At 55.9% G+C, this 12,989-nt stretch overlaps 1 protein-coding gene across 3 annotated transcripts in view; it reads left to right on the top strand.

Annotated features, from left to right (window-relative positions):
- MLLT6 (MLLT6, PHD finger containing) overlaps positions 1 to 8,001 on the top strand; it is a 44,274-nt gene extending 36,273 nt beyond the window's left edge. For 2 of the 3 annotated variants that reach the window (XM_026864646.1, XM_026864645.1), the window contains exons 12-19: positions 44 to 110; positions 449 to 591; positions 873 to 1,061; positions 1,249 to 1,337; positions 1,758 to 2,113; positions 2,257 to 2,365; positions 3,876 to 4,253; positions 5,060 to 8,001. In XM_026864646.1, the coding sequence (XP_026720447.1) occupies positions 44 to 110; positions 449 to 591; positions 873 to 1,061; positions 1,249 to 1,337; positions 1,758 to 2,113; positions 2,257 to 2,365; positions 3,876 to 4,253; positions 5,060 to 5,104 (1,376 nt within the window). In that variant the 3' untranslated portion in view covers positions 5,105 to 8,001. The remainder of the gene's footprint in view (positions 1 to 43; positions 111 to 448; positions 592 to 872; positions 1,062 to 1,248; positions 1,338 to 1,757; positions 2,114 to 2,256; positions 2,366 to 3,875; positions 4,254 to 5,059) is intronic. The other variant, XR_003400007.1, reaches the window with a different exon arrangement.
- The last annotated feature ends 4,988 nt before the right edge of the window (positions 8,002 to 12,989 follow it).

Raw genomic sequence — 12,989 nt, 5'->3', positions numbered from 1 at the left:
GCGCCCATGAACACTGTGCCTCTCTGCCCCCCTCCCCACCCAGAGCCTGACCTGGAGGACTGCAGTTTTGGCTGCCGAGGGACGTCGCCCCAGGAGAGTCTCTCTTCCATGTGAGTGTCCTTCAGGAGTCCTCGCCGGGCTTTGGCGAGGCGGGGGGGGTGTCTCTCCACATCTGGGTAGGCAGGGCGGTGCCCTGGGACACCGTGGGATGACACAGCAAGGGAAGGGAGAGAGTCTGGGGGAAGTAGAGGCAGCTCCTTCCCTCCTCCTTGGGGCTGGGAGTGGGATGGGAGGAGGCAGGTTTGCTTCTCCGCCACGAGCCGGGAGCGGAGGAGACGGGCTGGGAGGGATGCAGGGGTGAGGCAGAGAAGATGCGGGGAGACGGGAGCAGCGGAGCGCGGGTGCAGACTCGGGAAATATCTCTGACATCTCCCCAACCCTCTCCCAGGTCCCCCATCAGCAGCCTGCCGACCCTCTTCGACCAGACGGTGTCCTGTAGCAGCAGCGGGCAGCTGGAGAATGTTCCCCAGGCGACCCCAAACATTGAGCAGCTCCTGGAGAAGCAGGGCAACGGGGAAGCTGGCGTAAACAGTGAGTCGCTCAGGGCATGGGCTGTGGGAGGAGAGGTCCTTCTGCATGTTTGTGTGGGAGCCAGCTGGGATTTTGCCCACGGGCAAAGGAGCTGGGTGGGGGACAAAGCACTGCTCTGTGCCATGGGGAAGTAGCTGGCAGTGGGACTGTGATCTGGGGCCAATCTCCTCCCTCAGCGTGGTCTAACTGTGGTACCTCCTGTGGATCCCCTTCTCCTCTCTCCTCCTTCCCCCATTCTCTCCCCTGACCCTGTCCCCCTTCCCCCTTTCCGTTCCCTGCAGTTGTAGAAATGCTCAAAGCCCTGCACTCGCTGCAGAAGGAGAACCAGCGCCTCCAGGAGCAGATCATGACGCTGACGGCCAAGAAGGAGCGTTTGCAGCTCCTCAACGTCCAGCTCTCTGTCCCTTTCCCCGTGGTGACCAGCAGCAACGGCCCAGGCAGCCAAGCCCAGTACATTCTGCCTCCCAATGGTGAGGGAACGGGGGGGATGCATCACCGTCTGCCCTTTCCTAGCGGTGCCCTGGGGTGGGCGGGGGGGGGTCGCAGTGGGGAGGACCTGACCCATTTATCTCTCTGTAGCCACTGTCCCTTGCTATTGCTGTGGCAACGTCAGGCTCCATCCCTGACTCTGCATCCTCACTTCTTTCCTCCCTACAGTCTGCAACAACGATTCCCTGAGCATCAGCAAGAGCCCCCCATGCAAGAACAGCTTTGGGATCGAGAACTCGCTCTCCACTTCCTCTGAGGTACGTTGGCCACCACGTGTGCCAGCCAGCTGGGGACGGGACCTGGGGAGGGAGCAGAGCAGCACAGTCCCAGTCCTTTGACTCCGTAGCCAGCTCATAAAGCCTTGTAGTCCAGGCCCAGAAATCAGTTTTTTTTTCTCTGGAGTGCCCGTTCTTCAGTTCATCTCAGCGCTGAGGGTCTGAGTCAGAGTAGCTGAGGCTGGGAGCGTGAGGTGAGGAAGCTTCTAGGTTATTCTGGCCACGCTTCTAGAGATCCAGCAAAGCAGGTGTGAGTTCTGGGACCCCTCCGAGCGCACGCCTGCACTTGCACTCACAGCCCCCCCTTCCCACCTCCGGCTCCTGCCCAAAGCCCGACTGGAGCTAAGCTGACCTTTCACAAGCTTCCCCAGTCCGATGCTCTTATGTCCGTTTCTCCCCCAGGACCCTCATTCAGGTTGCCCCAGCAGGAGCAGCTCCTCCCTGTCCTTCCACAGCACTCCTCCACCCCTGCCCATGCTGCAGCAGAGTCCTGCCTCGCTACCCCTGCCCGGGGTGCAGCAGGTGAATGGCCTGGCCAGGGTGGCAGGCAGCGGGCTGGGGGGAGGCACCACTGCCAGCCACAGCCTCTCCACGGTGCCCATGGTGGACGGCCTGATGGGGACCCTGGCAGGAGGCCAGCAGATGCCCATCAACGGGATCCTGGGGAATCTGAACGGAGCTCAGGCCGCCCAGCCTCCGAGCGCGCTGACGCAGGCGAGCGGGCCGCCGACCTTGCAGCTCTCCACCAGCCTGAGCAGGTGAGGACGGGGAGCTTGCGGGGACAGCCCTGCCCTCTCCAGCAGAAGCGTAGCACCGAGAGGGAGGGATGGAGGGAGGCCCTGCCTGTGCAGGACCAAGACGGGCCGCGCTGACGTCCCCCCCGCCCTTGCTCCCCTTGCAGCGTGCCCAGCCTGAGTCCCCTGACAGAGCAGCAGCGGCACGTCCTGCACCAACACGAACAACAGCTCCAGCAGCTTCAGCAGCTCCTGACTTCCCAGCCGCTTAATCCGGTAAGCGTGCCTGCTGGCACCTTTTATCTGATGAAGTGTTTAATGGGAAAGCCTCGGAGCAGAGAGCAAAACTCAGGGCTCCCTCCTGCACCTTGAATCCCCTGCCCACAGGGCTGTGAGAGTCATGTGCCTTTTCCTTGGCTCCGGGGCTGCGGTGGGTGGTGTGAGGAGAAAAGCTTTAGGCAGGAAGGTGCGGCCCCTCCGGGAGGGAGGGAGATGGGGATTTGAACTTTTTCATACAAAGGAAAGAATTTAATATGGGTTTCCCACATCCTGAGGGTGTGAGAACATGGTAACTAAAGCCACCGCAAAGTCAGGAGTGCCGTTACCTCCTCCAGCCATCTCTGAGTGCAAGTCCTGTCTGCTCCTGCTGCCACGAGCACGCTGGTCTCTGGGCTTGCAGATGTGCCAGGGCCCACAGGAGAAGAGGAACTCACCTGAGGACACTTCTTGAGTTTAGAAAGAGATAAGCACCAAATTATCTAGTCCCGAGGCAGGCGAGCTGTGTCTGGGCAAACTGGAGGTGCCAGAGGCACTTGTAACGTGGAGGTAGCTGAGGATTTCAGGGTCAGAAAAAGGAGCAGGCAGCTGTTGTGAGGATCTTGGCTTTCTGCCTGCACTCTCTCGGGCAAAACAGCAGCCCCGTCCCAGGCTGCTGTGGGAATGGCTGCCTGGGGAAGATGTAAACAAGCCCCCGAGTGTGTAAGAACCGCATTCACGTGCCCCGTAGAACCCGCTGTGGTGTCCCTCCCCTGCGGTGGAGTTGCACAGGAGTGCTAACAGTTCCCGTCAATGAAGCTGTGCTCATTTATATCTCCCATCAGCTTGGCCCATTGCTTTGGATAGATTTCTGGGTCAGGCTATTTATAACTCGGGGAAAAGCAAATTTCAAAGGGCTTCTCTTTACAGCAGCTGATGTCACCGTGTCATCAGCTGCATCCCTGTGGGTACGGGAACAATGTCAGCTCTCAGCCTGCCGCATTGGTCGATGGTTGCTATAGTGATTGCCGTGGTTTGGTTGGATTGAGGGCGTCCCTCCGGGTGCAGGTGAGCTGTGGCCCTCGTCCCCCTGAGCCTGGCTCACCTACCCCGACCCTGTGGGTCAGGGCAGAGGTATGAAGCAGGATAGGGCTGGGGAAGGAAATTAGCAGCCAATCTAGAAATTCCAGATTGTGAATGCCCCAGACTTAAAAGCCGTGGGTTGATTGATTGATTGGAAAGAGCTGGGTAGAAATGTGTGCCTGCAGGTGTCTTAGTCAGGGTTAACTAATCCTCCACTCCAGGAAACAACTGGGTTGGAAAGGTCAGGAGCACAGGCTGTTAACGGACACAGGACAGACTGTTCCTCTCTGTACCGATAGAGATGTGATCGAGGGGACTTTCTCCCTGTCCCCAGTAGCTTTGCCAAGGGTGGGGAGTGCCCACGTGGCTCCTGGCTCCTTTGTATTAGGTGTCACTGCTTCCTGAGCCCTCTGTCCTTCTGACTTCTCTTCCTCACCCTTCCCCGCAGGAGCAGCAGGCCCTGGTGTTCCAGATGATGCAGCAAATCCAGCAGAAGAGGGAGCTGCAGCGGCTGCAGATGACCAGCTCGTCCCAGCTGTCCATGACCAGCCTCCTGGCAGCCACCTCCGCCCCCCTGCACTCCAGCACCAGCGCCCTGATGACCTCGGCCCCCCCGCCGCCCCCCAGCAGCAGCTCTCTCATGGCCTCCCTCTCCCCCCAGCAGCTCAACCCTAGCAATGCCCTCCTGGCCCCCCAGGCCACCCCACCGCTCAGCGCTCCTGGGAGCAACCTCCTGGCTTCGGGGACGGGCATCCCGCCCGTCCTTACAGCACAGACTAACCCGTTTCTCAACCTGCAGGCTGATGGCAACACCCCGAAAGGAACGGTGCGTATGCTGCTAGCACTACCCTAACCCCGAGCTCGTGGTGCTAGGCGCTCTCCAGGCTGCGGTTACCCCAGGGCAGCGAGGGCACCGCTTAGGCAACAGAGCCAGAACGCTCCCCTGGCTTTGCTGCACCCCTGGCTAGCCACTGTCACGTCCTGATCCTACCTCCGAGGACTTTGTAGGGCCCAGACAGGGTCGTGGGTAGGCCCAGAGGCTCCCAAGGTGCCCTTGCACACGTGTGTGTGCAGACACACGCCAGACCTGCTGCAGGAGCACGGCAGAGACAGGCCATAGATTTTTGTCTCCGTTAACCCTAGGACTTGGATGGGACAATGTGCCCCTGGCCCTTATTGGAGCCTCGTGAGGAAATACGAAGGTGACTGCATGCTGAAACCCAGGGTTTAGAAGGAACCTGACACCCGAGAGGTTGCGACCAGGTTTACAGCCCCTCGGTAAAGCAGCCTTGTACTGGAACACCAGTGTCTAGGGACTGATGGTGTGATACTTTCATCTCTCCTCCATCCCTCCCCTGGCCTATACCTCTGCCCAGAAGGTCCAGCCCTGGCTGGAAACATTTAGGAGCCAAAGGCCAGGGTTGAGGGGCCAGTTCAGCCTGAACTGGGCAGAGGGGACCCCTGGGGCTCCCGTGTCTCCGTTGATCTCGGAGGAGCCCGAGAGGTTGCGGTGAGCAGGGCCGGGTCCGCAGCACAGCAGGGCTCTCTGCTTCTGCCCCCTCGTGTTGCTGCCCATCCAGTACTGACACCTGTCTCCTCTGCGTCTCTTTTTTTTCTGTTTGTTTTTTAAAGAGCATGAATGAAAAGGGAGCTCCTCTTACCCAGGACAAGGGCTAAGCTCCCCCCCTCACCCCGAACAAACCAGCAGCCAACTCCTCTCAGCCAGGGGAATATGGCTTTCCACAGTCAACTTTGATACTGTTAGAGCAATGAGCACAAGGCTTCCAAGAAGCATTTCCTGCCGCTGGGCAATGCCAAGAGGTGCTTTGGAAGACAGTACATCTCTGCCCAAGCCCTGGTATCGGGAGGAGCGAAGGCGGGGGGCTGCCTGCCGCCCTGGTCCGTGCCACACGCGCTCCAAACGAAGCTGCGTTTCCAGGCAGAGTGGAGGAGAGAGTTAACACCCGATGGCTGCCAGCCTCCTCCCTGCCCTGAGTGTGTTCAGGTGTGTGTAACCCCCCCCCAGGCCGAGGCACTAGAGACCACCGGGCATCCTTGGCCGAGACCTTGGCGGAGGGAGGCCCCTCTGCTGAGGACTTTCTGCCCCATGCAGAGGATTCTGGCGGTGCCCTTGGAGGCAGCACTGGCTTGTGACACAGCTGGGCGAGCGGGACGTGGTGCCTGCGTGGTTTGCTTCGCCCGGATGGGGAGGTTAAGAAGTCGTCCTGTGGCTGAGATTTCTCACCTGCTTTTCATCTGCTGGGCTCTTGGGATGCTCTTCTCTCTGTAGCCACCGTACGAAGCCCCGGCTCAGGTGGATCCAAACCCAGCCAGAAAAGACACGAGTGGTGGAGCGATGGGTGAGGACCGGTGCTGGGGGAGGAGGTGAAAGCTTCCTCAGAGGACGTTGCCACATCTGCTCCGCCAGCTGCTGTCGGGTCGGTGCTGTACTTTTCCCGTGAAAAAGCACACTCCTGCTCCTTGTGCCATCTCTCTTTCCTTCCAAGATTTCCAAAGGCTAAAACTTCAGCTTGCAAAAAGGGGCTGTAGCCAGTATTACCCCTGTCGTAGCCAACTTCCCAAGGTGCATTTGAACCTGGCAGTTGTTTCCCAGGCCTGAGCTGGCAGCTAGAAATGTGTGTGGGGAAGAGAGAATCCCCAATCCGGTACCTGTTCTTTCTCACCCACCACAAATCGCTCCAGTCCGGCCAAACCACGTTCTTCCACGGGTCTTGGGCACTTCAGAAGAGGGATCTCCAAGCAATGGGACAGTTACAAGTCTCCTGAGCTAGGACATTGGACCCTTCGTTGTTTTCCACCTTTTGACCTTAACTCCGTCTTGCAGCCTGGAACTTCAGCACAGAAATCGGCTTCCTCTGAGCTCGGATGCGATGGATTGATTGAAGGACAGGTGGGGCAACTCTGGGGAAGGGGGAACATCTACGTCAAACGTACAAACGCCCCTTCTTTTCCTCATCCCCTGGTTAAATCCAGAGCTCCTGGGGGCAGGCGGGAAGACTCCAGCTAATAGAAACTCTGAGGGTCTTAAAAAAAAAAAAAAAAAAAAAAATTCAGACCTTAATGGATATTTTTCAGCACATTCCCGCTGCCTCTAACTAGTTTGCACTATTCAAATTTGTCGGCAGTGGGTCTGTGCTGATAGTACTAGAAAAGCTTGTTGTAGGCAAAACTCATCGGCTAAATATCTTTCTTCCTTTTAATTTTATTTTATTTCTTTTTATTTGTTTGGAAGAATGTCACCACAATGGTTGAATAAGGCTAAAAGGAGAGAAAATACCTTTCTGATGTCAGCCTCCAGTTCTGTGAACTGGGCAGAACACTGCTGTCTGCTCAGAAATATATATATATTATATATATATAATTTTTTTTTTATAAAGAAAAACTGTTTTAACAAGGTTAAGAAGCTATTGGAAAGATGGAGATGGCAGCTAAAAGTGAAAATGCAGGAAAAAAAAAAAAAAAAGTCTCCCTTCCTTGCTTGCAGTCTCTGCAGCACAGACCGAGAGGAGCACTGAGCCGAGACGGTCCCTGTCCCCTGCCACCTCCCGAGGACGTCCCGGGCTGAGCTGTGCCACCCTCCATCCGCCTGGGACAAACTGTGAATGACATCTTTCACTTGCAAAAAGGTTTAATTTTGGCTCCCTATCCCCAAAATTGCTCTGGCACAATTGTGTGCTTGCACTTTTTTTTTTTTTTTTTTTTTTTTTTTTTTTTTTTAATTTTTTTACTCTTAAGGTCCCAAATTCGCGTTGCCACCTGTTTTGCTGTCATGCTGACCATCAGCACGGCCTCCAAACCAGTCTGTAACCACAAAGGGCCTGACATCGTGCCCAGACCTGGTCAGACTCTTCCAAAATTTAACTACATTTCACACCCTGGAATTAGAAACACGCCGGTACCAGGAAGAGGGAACGGGAAGGAGGGAAGGCTGGTTGGCATCTGTCCCTTCCGTAGCGAGTCATGGTACGTGCGTTGTCTCGCAGGACAAACAAAAACCAGCAGTGGTTTGGTGCCCAAACCCCTGGGCAACAACAGAAAACTTTTCAGGGGTCGGTGAGAGGTCCTTCCTGGTGGGTTTGCAGTCAGGAGGCTGAAACGTGCCCGCACGGGGCTCTGCCCTGCTCCTGGGAGGGAATTTGGGAGCCCGCGTGTCACAAATCAAGGCCGGAATTGAAGGAGGGGGTGTTGCAGGCTGGGTTGCCGGCGGGAGCAGTGCGGGCCGAGCTGCGCTGCGTCCCCGTCCTGGCCGTGCCGTTGAGGTTTGTCGGTGGCAGTAGTTTGGGGATGAAGCCCCTCTGCTCTCCGGGGCTCTCCGGAGCAGGGAGGGACGAGAGAGGTGGAGGGGAAGAGACATACAGCACTTACACATTTCTCTGACATCTTCCAAAGGCGCCCGGTCCCTTTGAAGTGCGCTCCTTGTCTAATCGCCTCAACCTGTCCCAGAGCCAAAGGTCCCTTTGGCAGATTGAGGGGAGAGGGGGGGGCACTGCTGGAAGGTCGACATCAAACGTTTGTATCTCTGTGAAAAAGAGGGAGAGCAAGGGGAAAGAAAAGAAAAGAAAAAAAAAAAAGCTAAAGATTATCTGTGTTTCAGTTGCACTGGGGTACGTTTCTTTACCCGTTTTGATGCTAATGTCTCATTTAGTATGTTGCATGTGTCTTTTTTTTTTTGTTTTGATTTGTTTTTTTTATTGAATAAAAGAGAAAAATGTGTATATTTTTGGCAATTTAAGGTAATGTAGCTAAGATATATTTTTTTCACGCTGCTTGACTGTTCTTTATTATAATAAATAATATTAATATTGATATCAAAGACTTTTTTAATACAGCTAGGGTTTTCAAAAATTGCAATGAGAATAGGGTCTGTGTGATTGACGTCCTGCGTCAGGGCTGAGGTCCCTGCTTGGCCCTGCCCTGAGCCTGCGATGCCCCAGGGGAAGTTCCCAGCCTGGCTCCTTCCCGACTTCGCACCTTGGGAGCAAAGGGGGAGGCAGGAGCAGTTGGTGGTTGGTAGCACAAAGGTCTCTCGCTCCCCCAGAGACCAGCGAGAGCCCGTGTGAGGCACTAGATGCCCAAAACCAAACTCACTGACTTTAAGCTTTGCAGCTGCTCCTCGGTCCGCCCCGCTCCCAAGAGTTTCTTTCTCTTAAGCACCAAAGGGAAGGGCTCGTGCTGTTTCTGCTTTATTCTGAGTTTTTTTTCCCCCCCCCCCAAACAGCCCCACATAGCTGGGTGATGAGATCTTTTCAAAATATGGTTTGAAGACGTGTCCCGCTCTGGAGAAAACCCGCTCCAGTGCTCAGCTCTTAGATCTGGCTTGGCACTTGGCTGGGTCATGCTTCAAAACTGCGTGTTTCTCCGTCTCGTAGCCCACAGGCTCCACGGTTCTGCTTTCTCCTTACGCTTTTAAATCAGAAACTGGTTTTCTTGACCTTTTGTTTTTCCCCACCCGCGTGTGCCCGCGTCCCATCAGCGAGCTGGGCCCTGCTTGCCCTCGGGGTTCGTGGGGCTCCTTTCAACAGCCCAGGAGAAGTTCTTCCCCCCCCGGCACCCGATCCTTCCACAGTGCTTTTCTCTTTCTCATTGACCAGCAGGCAGTGTTGCCACCCGGGAGAGGCAAACTGGAAACCAAAGAATTGGCCCAGGTTTTTCCAGACAGCCCAAGGGAGCGCAGAGTGAGCTGGAGACACAGGAGTTGGGAGTTTTATCTTTGAGTGGTTTTGGTCACCCAGAGGAAGCGGAGCTTGGCATGTGAAGTCTTGTAGAGTTGGGCCATCAAATGCTCTGGGGTCGTTGTAGGAAACTTTCAGCTGATTTTTGAAGGGAAAAAGATGTTTGGCGTCTGGTTCTGAGGACTCGGTTGCTCTCTGCAGTAGCTGGTGGCTGCGGATCCTCCTCTTTGTGCCTGGTTGTGGTTAGTGCTGGGGCGCAGGCTGGGAGGGAGCCCCAGGGGAGGCCCGTGGAGCACCGAGGTCCCAGATGCCCTTGTGCTGTGTTTCTTGGAGCCCTGAATTATGAAAAAGAAGATGAATATTTCTGTAGAGTTGTGTTGGCTTGTTCCTGGCACGGTTCTTCTCTTTCCACCGCTTGGCTCTCGGTAGCATTTCTGTTCCTTTGCATGGGTGGGGACTGGAGAGCTGGGTGAGGAAGGTGCTGAGCAACGTTCGGTGGTTTTGTGCCCAACGAGCAGGTCGTGGCATCTTCTTGGACCGGGATAAGGAGGGAAAACACCCCTGTAGCAGATGCATGGAATGCAGCCGTCCTACACCGAGCCCCTCTCTGCCACAGGTCTCACCCGACCGGTCACCAGTGTCCCCTGGACACAGCTCTGGTACAAACGGGGGCTCCCACGGCCCCGGCGCTCGCTGGACTCTGCAAACCCCTGGTTTTCTCTCTGCTGCCGCGCTGGCACACGCGCTCCAGCCGCCCCAGCGGGACGGGGCAGGTTCAGGCTCCGGCACCGTCCCCGCAGGCTGCGCGGACGCAGGCGGCTTGAGCCCCTTGGCTCTGTACCAAAGACAATAGAGACATGGATGAGGTCTTCTCACGTGCTCAGGAGAGGACTCCAGAGAAGACATACCAAGCAGATGGTGTCATTCTCTTCGGGGTGAAATGTTCAGGCTAGTTGGCAGGGCGAGAGGTGACCGATGCGTCTGAAGCGAGCGGTGGTGGAGCGGCTCCCTCGGGGCTCGGAACAGGCGGCGGGTGGTTGGCGTGAGCAGAAACTTTCCTGCTGCAGAAAAGGAAATCTGCCGGGGGCCTTCACTGCTCTGTGCAAGTCCACCCCTTGGTCTGAAGGCTCCCAAGAGCTCTCTGGAGGACGGCGTGGCCACGGCTCGCACCGGGGGCCAGCTGTACGCAGAGCACTCCAGATCCTTTCACCTCAAAGCCTGGTTTGTTTTCACACCCCCCTCCCGCGCACGCGTCGCCCTGTCCAGCTGGCAATAAGGGCTTGGTTTTGTGTTTGCCGAGGAGGAAACCTGCATCGTCCCTCGGGTTCCAGCCTGGCCGGGGCCGAGCAGCCAGCGCTGTGCCCAAAGTGGTTTTCTGAGGGTTCTCCTCCAACCCAGCCGGTCCGTCGGAGCTGGCAGCTCCTGCCGCGCTGTTATTTACCGTTGCCCTTGGTATATGCTGTGCTGTGTGGTTTCTTAAACCCACCTAAGTAAAAATAATCAAGTGCCTGTGATCAAAACAGCCTCGAGGCAGGGAGTTGAATGGGTCCCTGGTGCCTCTCCTTTGTGCATTTAGTCTGAGAAATGGCGTTGTCATAAAGGCTGTGGATGTCACCTTTGCAGGAAAGGGTGAAGTAGCAATAATTTTAATAGTAGCTTTGCAGCAGCAGGTCTGAAACTGCAATTCGGAGGTGTCCTCTCCCCTCCCATGTTCCAGATGGGGAAGCAGAGGCACAGAAAGGACTAACTGGCTCAGGAGCCACGTCTCCTGCGCTTTGTTCTCCCCTCCCCTGCCCAGAAAAGGGACGCCAGCTCTGTGGTACCCACCCAGCCGTGGGCTCCTGGGTGTCCCGTGTGGTTTCAATCCTGCGGGGAAGCTTCTTGGACCCACGGGGTGCGGAGACAGCTCAGGAGCTCCCAAGCGTGTGCAGCTCCCAGCCCCTGTGGTCCTTAGAGCAGCACGGGATGGGCACAGCCCAGCTCCAGCCTCTCGGGGCAATCGCTGCTGCGCGGGGCAGCGAGGGCAGGCGCAGCCTTTCCTTTAGCTCCGTGGGTTTTGCGTGAGGCTCCTCAGCACAGAAAAATCCCCTCCCGACCCACAGCTGCCCTCCTCAGGACAGCAGGCCCGGGGCATCACTGCGGTGGGAGCTGCGGACTACAGACGGGGGTAGATGGTGGGAGCAGCCGCGCGACAAAGAAGGGGTTTGGGGGTGTTTTTGGCTGGTGAGACCTTTGGCGAGGTCGTGCTCAAGGGGAGAGTTCGGGCTCAGCCAAATCCACAGATCCCCATTTATCCCTTCCCTGCCTGGGCTCCCCCCTCGCAGCTCCCCGCCACAAACCCACGGCTCAGACTGGCCTGATGGAGGGAAGGAAGCTTTTGGTGTTTTTTTTTTTAATTGATATTCCAACATTTATCAGAACTTGAAGAAATCAGTTCATGCTAACAGTGGTTAAAAAGTAGGAAAATGAAAAAAAAAAACCTCTGTTTAGTTAACGATTATCAGTTTAACTTTGAAAAAGTCATCGGTATCCTGCCCAGCAATTTGTGACTCTGCTCCAAATTACGTGTGACATCGCAGCTGAAGGGTAAAGCACAGAAAACCCCTCCAGGGCCTGGTTTGTATTTTTTAATTTAAGCAGCAAATGCAAAGTTTTAGCACCTGCCTGGGCTGTAGGGAGCCTCTGCAAGACAGTTTGATTAAATCCGCGGCGAGAGGGAGGGTCTGTGACCCAGGTTAGGCAGGGAGCAGCCCAGGGTCCTGCCCCACAGGAGCTGTTTGATCCCCCTGCTTGGGGAAGCGGCAGAGGTCTGGCCCTGCGCAGCCTGGATTTCAGAGGGATTTAAGCCCAGCCTAGGCGTTACAGGGCTCCCCACAGCAGAGCCAGTCTCGAGGGGGCCAGTGGAAAAGGGATGAGCACAAAAAGGGAGCGGGGTGAGAAGCGAGGAGCTGCAAATACAACCTAAAAATTCAAGCAGATATTTGTATGGTTGTTTTGTTGTTTTGATTTGTTGGTTTGTTGTTTTTTTTTTTTCCCTAAGAAAAGGTTTTTATTTGAAAACTACGCGGGCAGGTTTGTAGCCAGGAACGTACGTTTCTGACATATTTGTGCAACTGCCGCACGTCGGCGTCTTCCTCGCTTGCTGCAGGGGGCTCGCAGGGAGTTTTAATTTCTTCCTAAGGACAAAAAAAAAAAACCAAACAAACAAATCAGGTGCTAAGGGCAGCAGGATCTCTTAGAAAACTGCTCCCGTTTACCCTTCTTCCATCTTCAGTGGGAAAGGCAGTCAGCGCGCCTCATTTTTCTCTCCCTTGTGTATAACGCAAAGAACGTCTTTGTATCCTCGATGTATTTGTACGACTGAGAAATTGTCACAGTCCTTGTGCTTTTTATGAAAAGAATGTTTTTTTAAAAAAATAAATAAATAAAAAGTAGGCTGAAAAGATCCGCTTCCAGGTCCGCTCGTTTTCTGGGTGCCGCAGAGGAACGAGGTTACGGCAGGCCGACCCGTGGCCCGCAGCCGGGCTGCAGAGCCACAATAAACTCAGAATTTACAACCTCCGCAGCTCAGGATGCGCGGAGGGGCCGGGTGGGATGTCTCCGAGCGGCGCCGGGCAGCTGAAGCACCAAACCTGGGCCTGGAGGTTGAGGAGTCGCTGCCTGGGGAGGGGGAATTTTCTACCCCCGGCCCAGGGAGGAGCCCTTGGGAGGGGGTAGGGGGGCACTTTAGGAAGGAAAATAAACCGGCCTTGGGTTGGCCGTTGGGCTTATCGGCTCCCCAGGGTGATGCTCACGGTGCCTGATCCCGCCGGGAAGCTGGGATGGGGTGGGGGGGAGCAGCCCCCACGCAGGACACGCGGGGCCGTGAC

Source organism: Athene cunicularia (assembly GCF_003259725.1).
Source record: "Athene cunicularia isolate RWA chromosome 27 unlocalized genomic scaffold, athCun1 chr27_part1, whole genome shotgun sequence".
In the NCBI taxonomy this organism is placed as follows: domain Eukaryota; kingdom Metazoa; phylum Chordata; class Aves; order Strigiformes; family Strigidae; genus Athene; species Athene cunicularia.
This window is presented reverse-complemented; position numbering and strand designations above follow the sequence as displayed.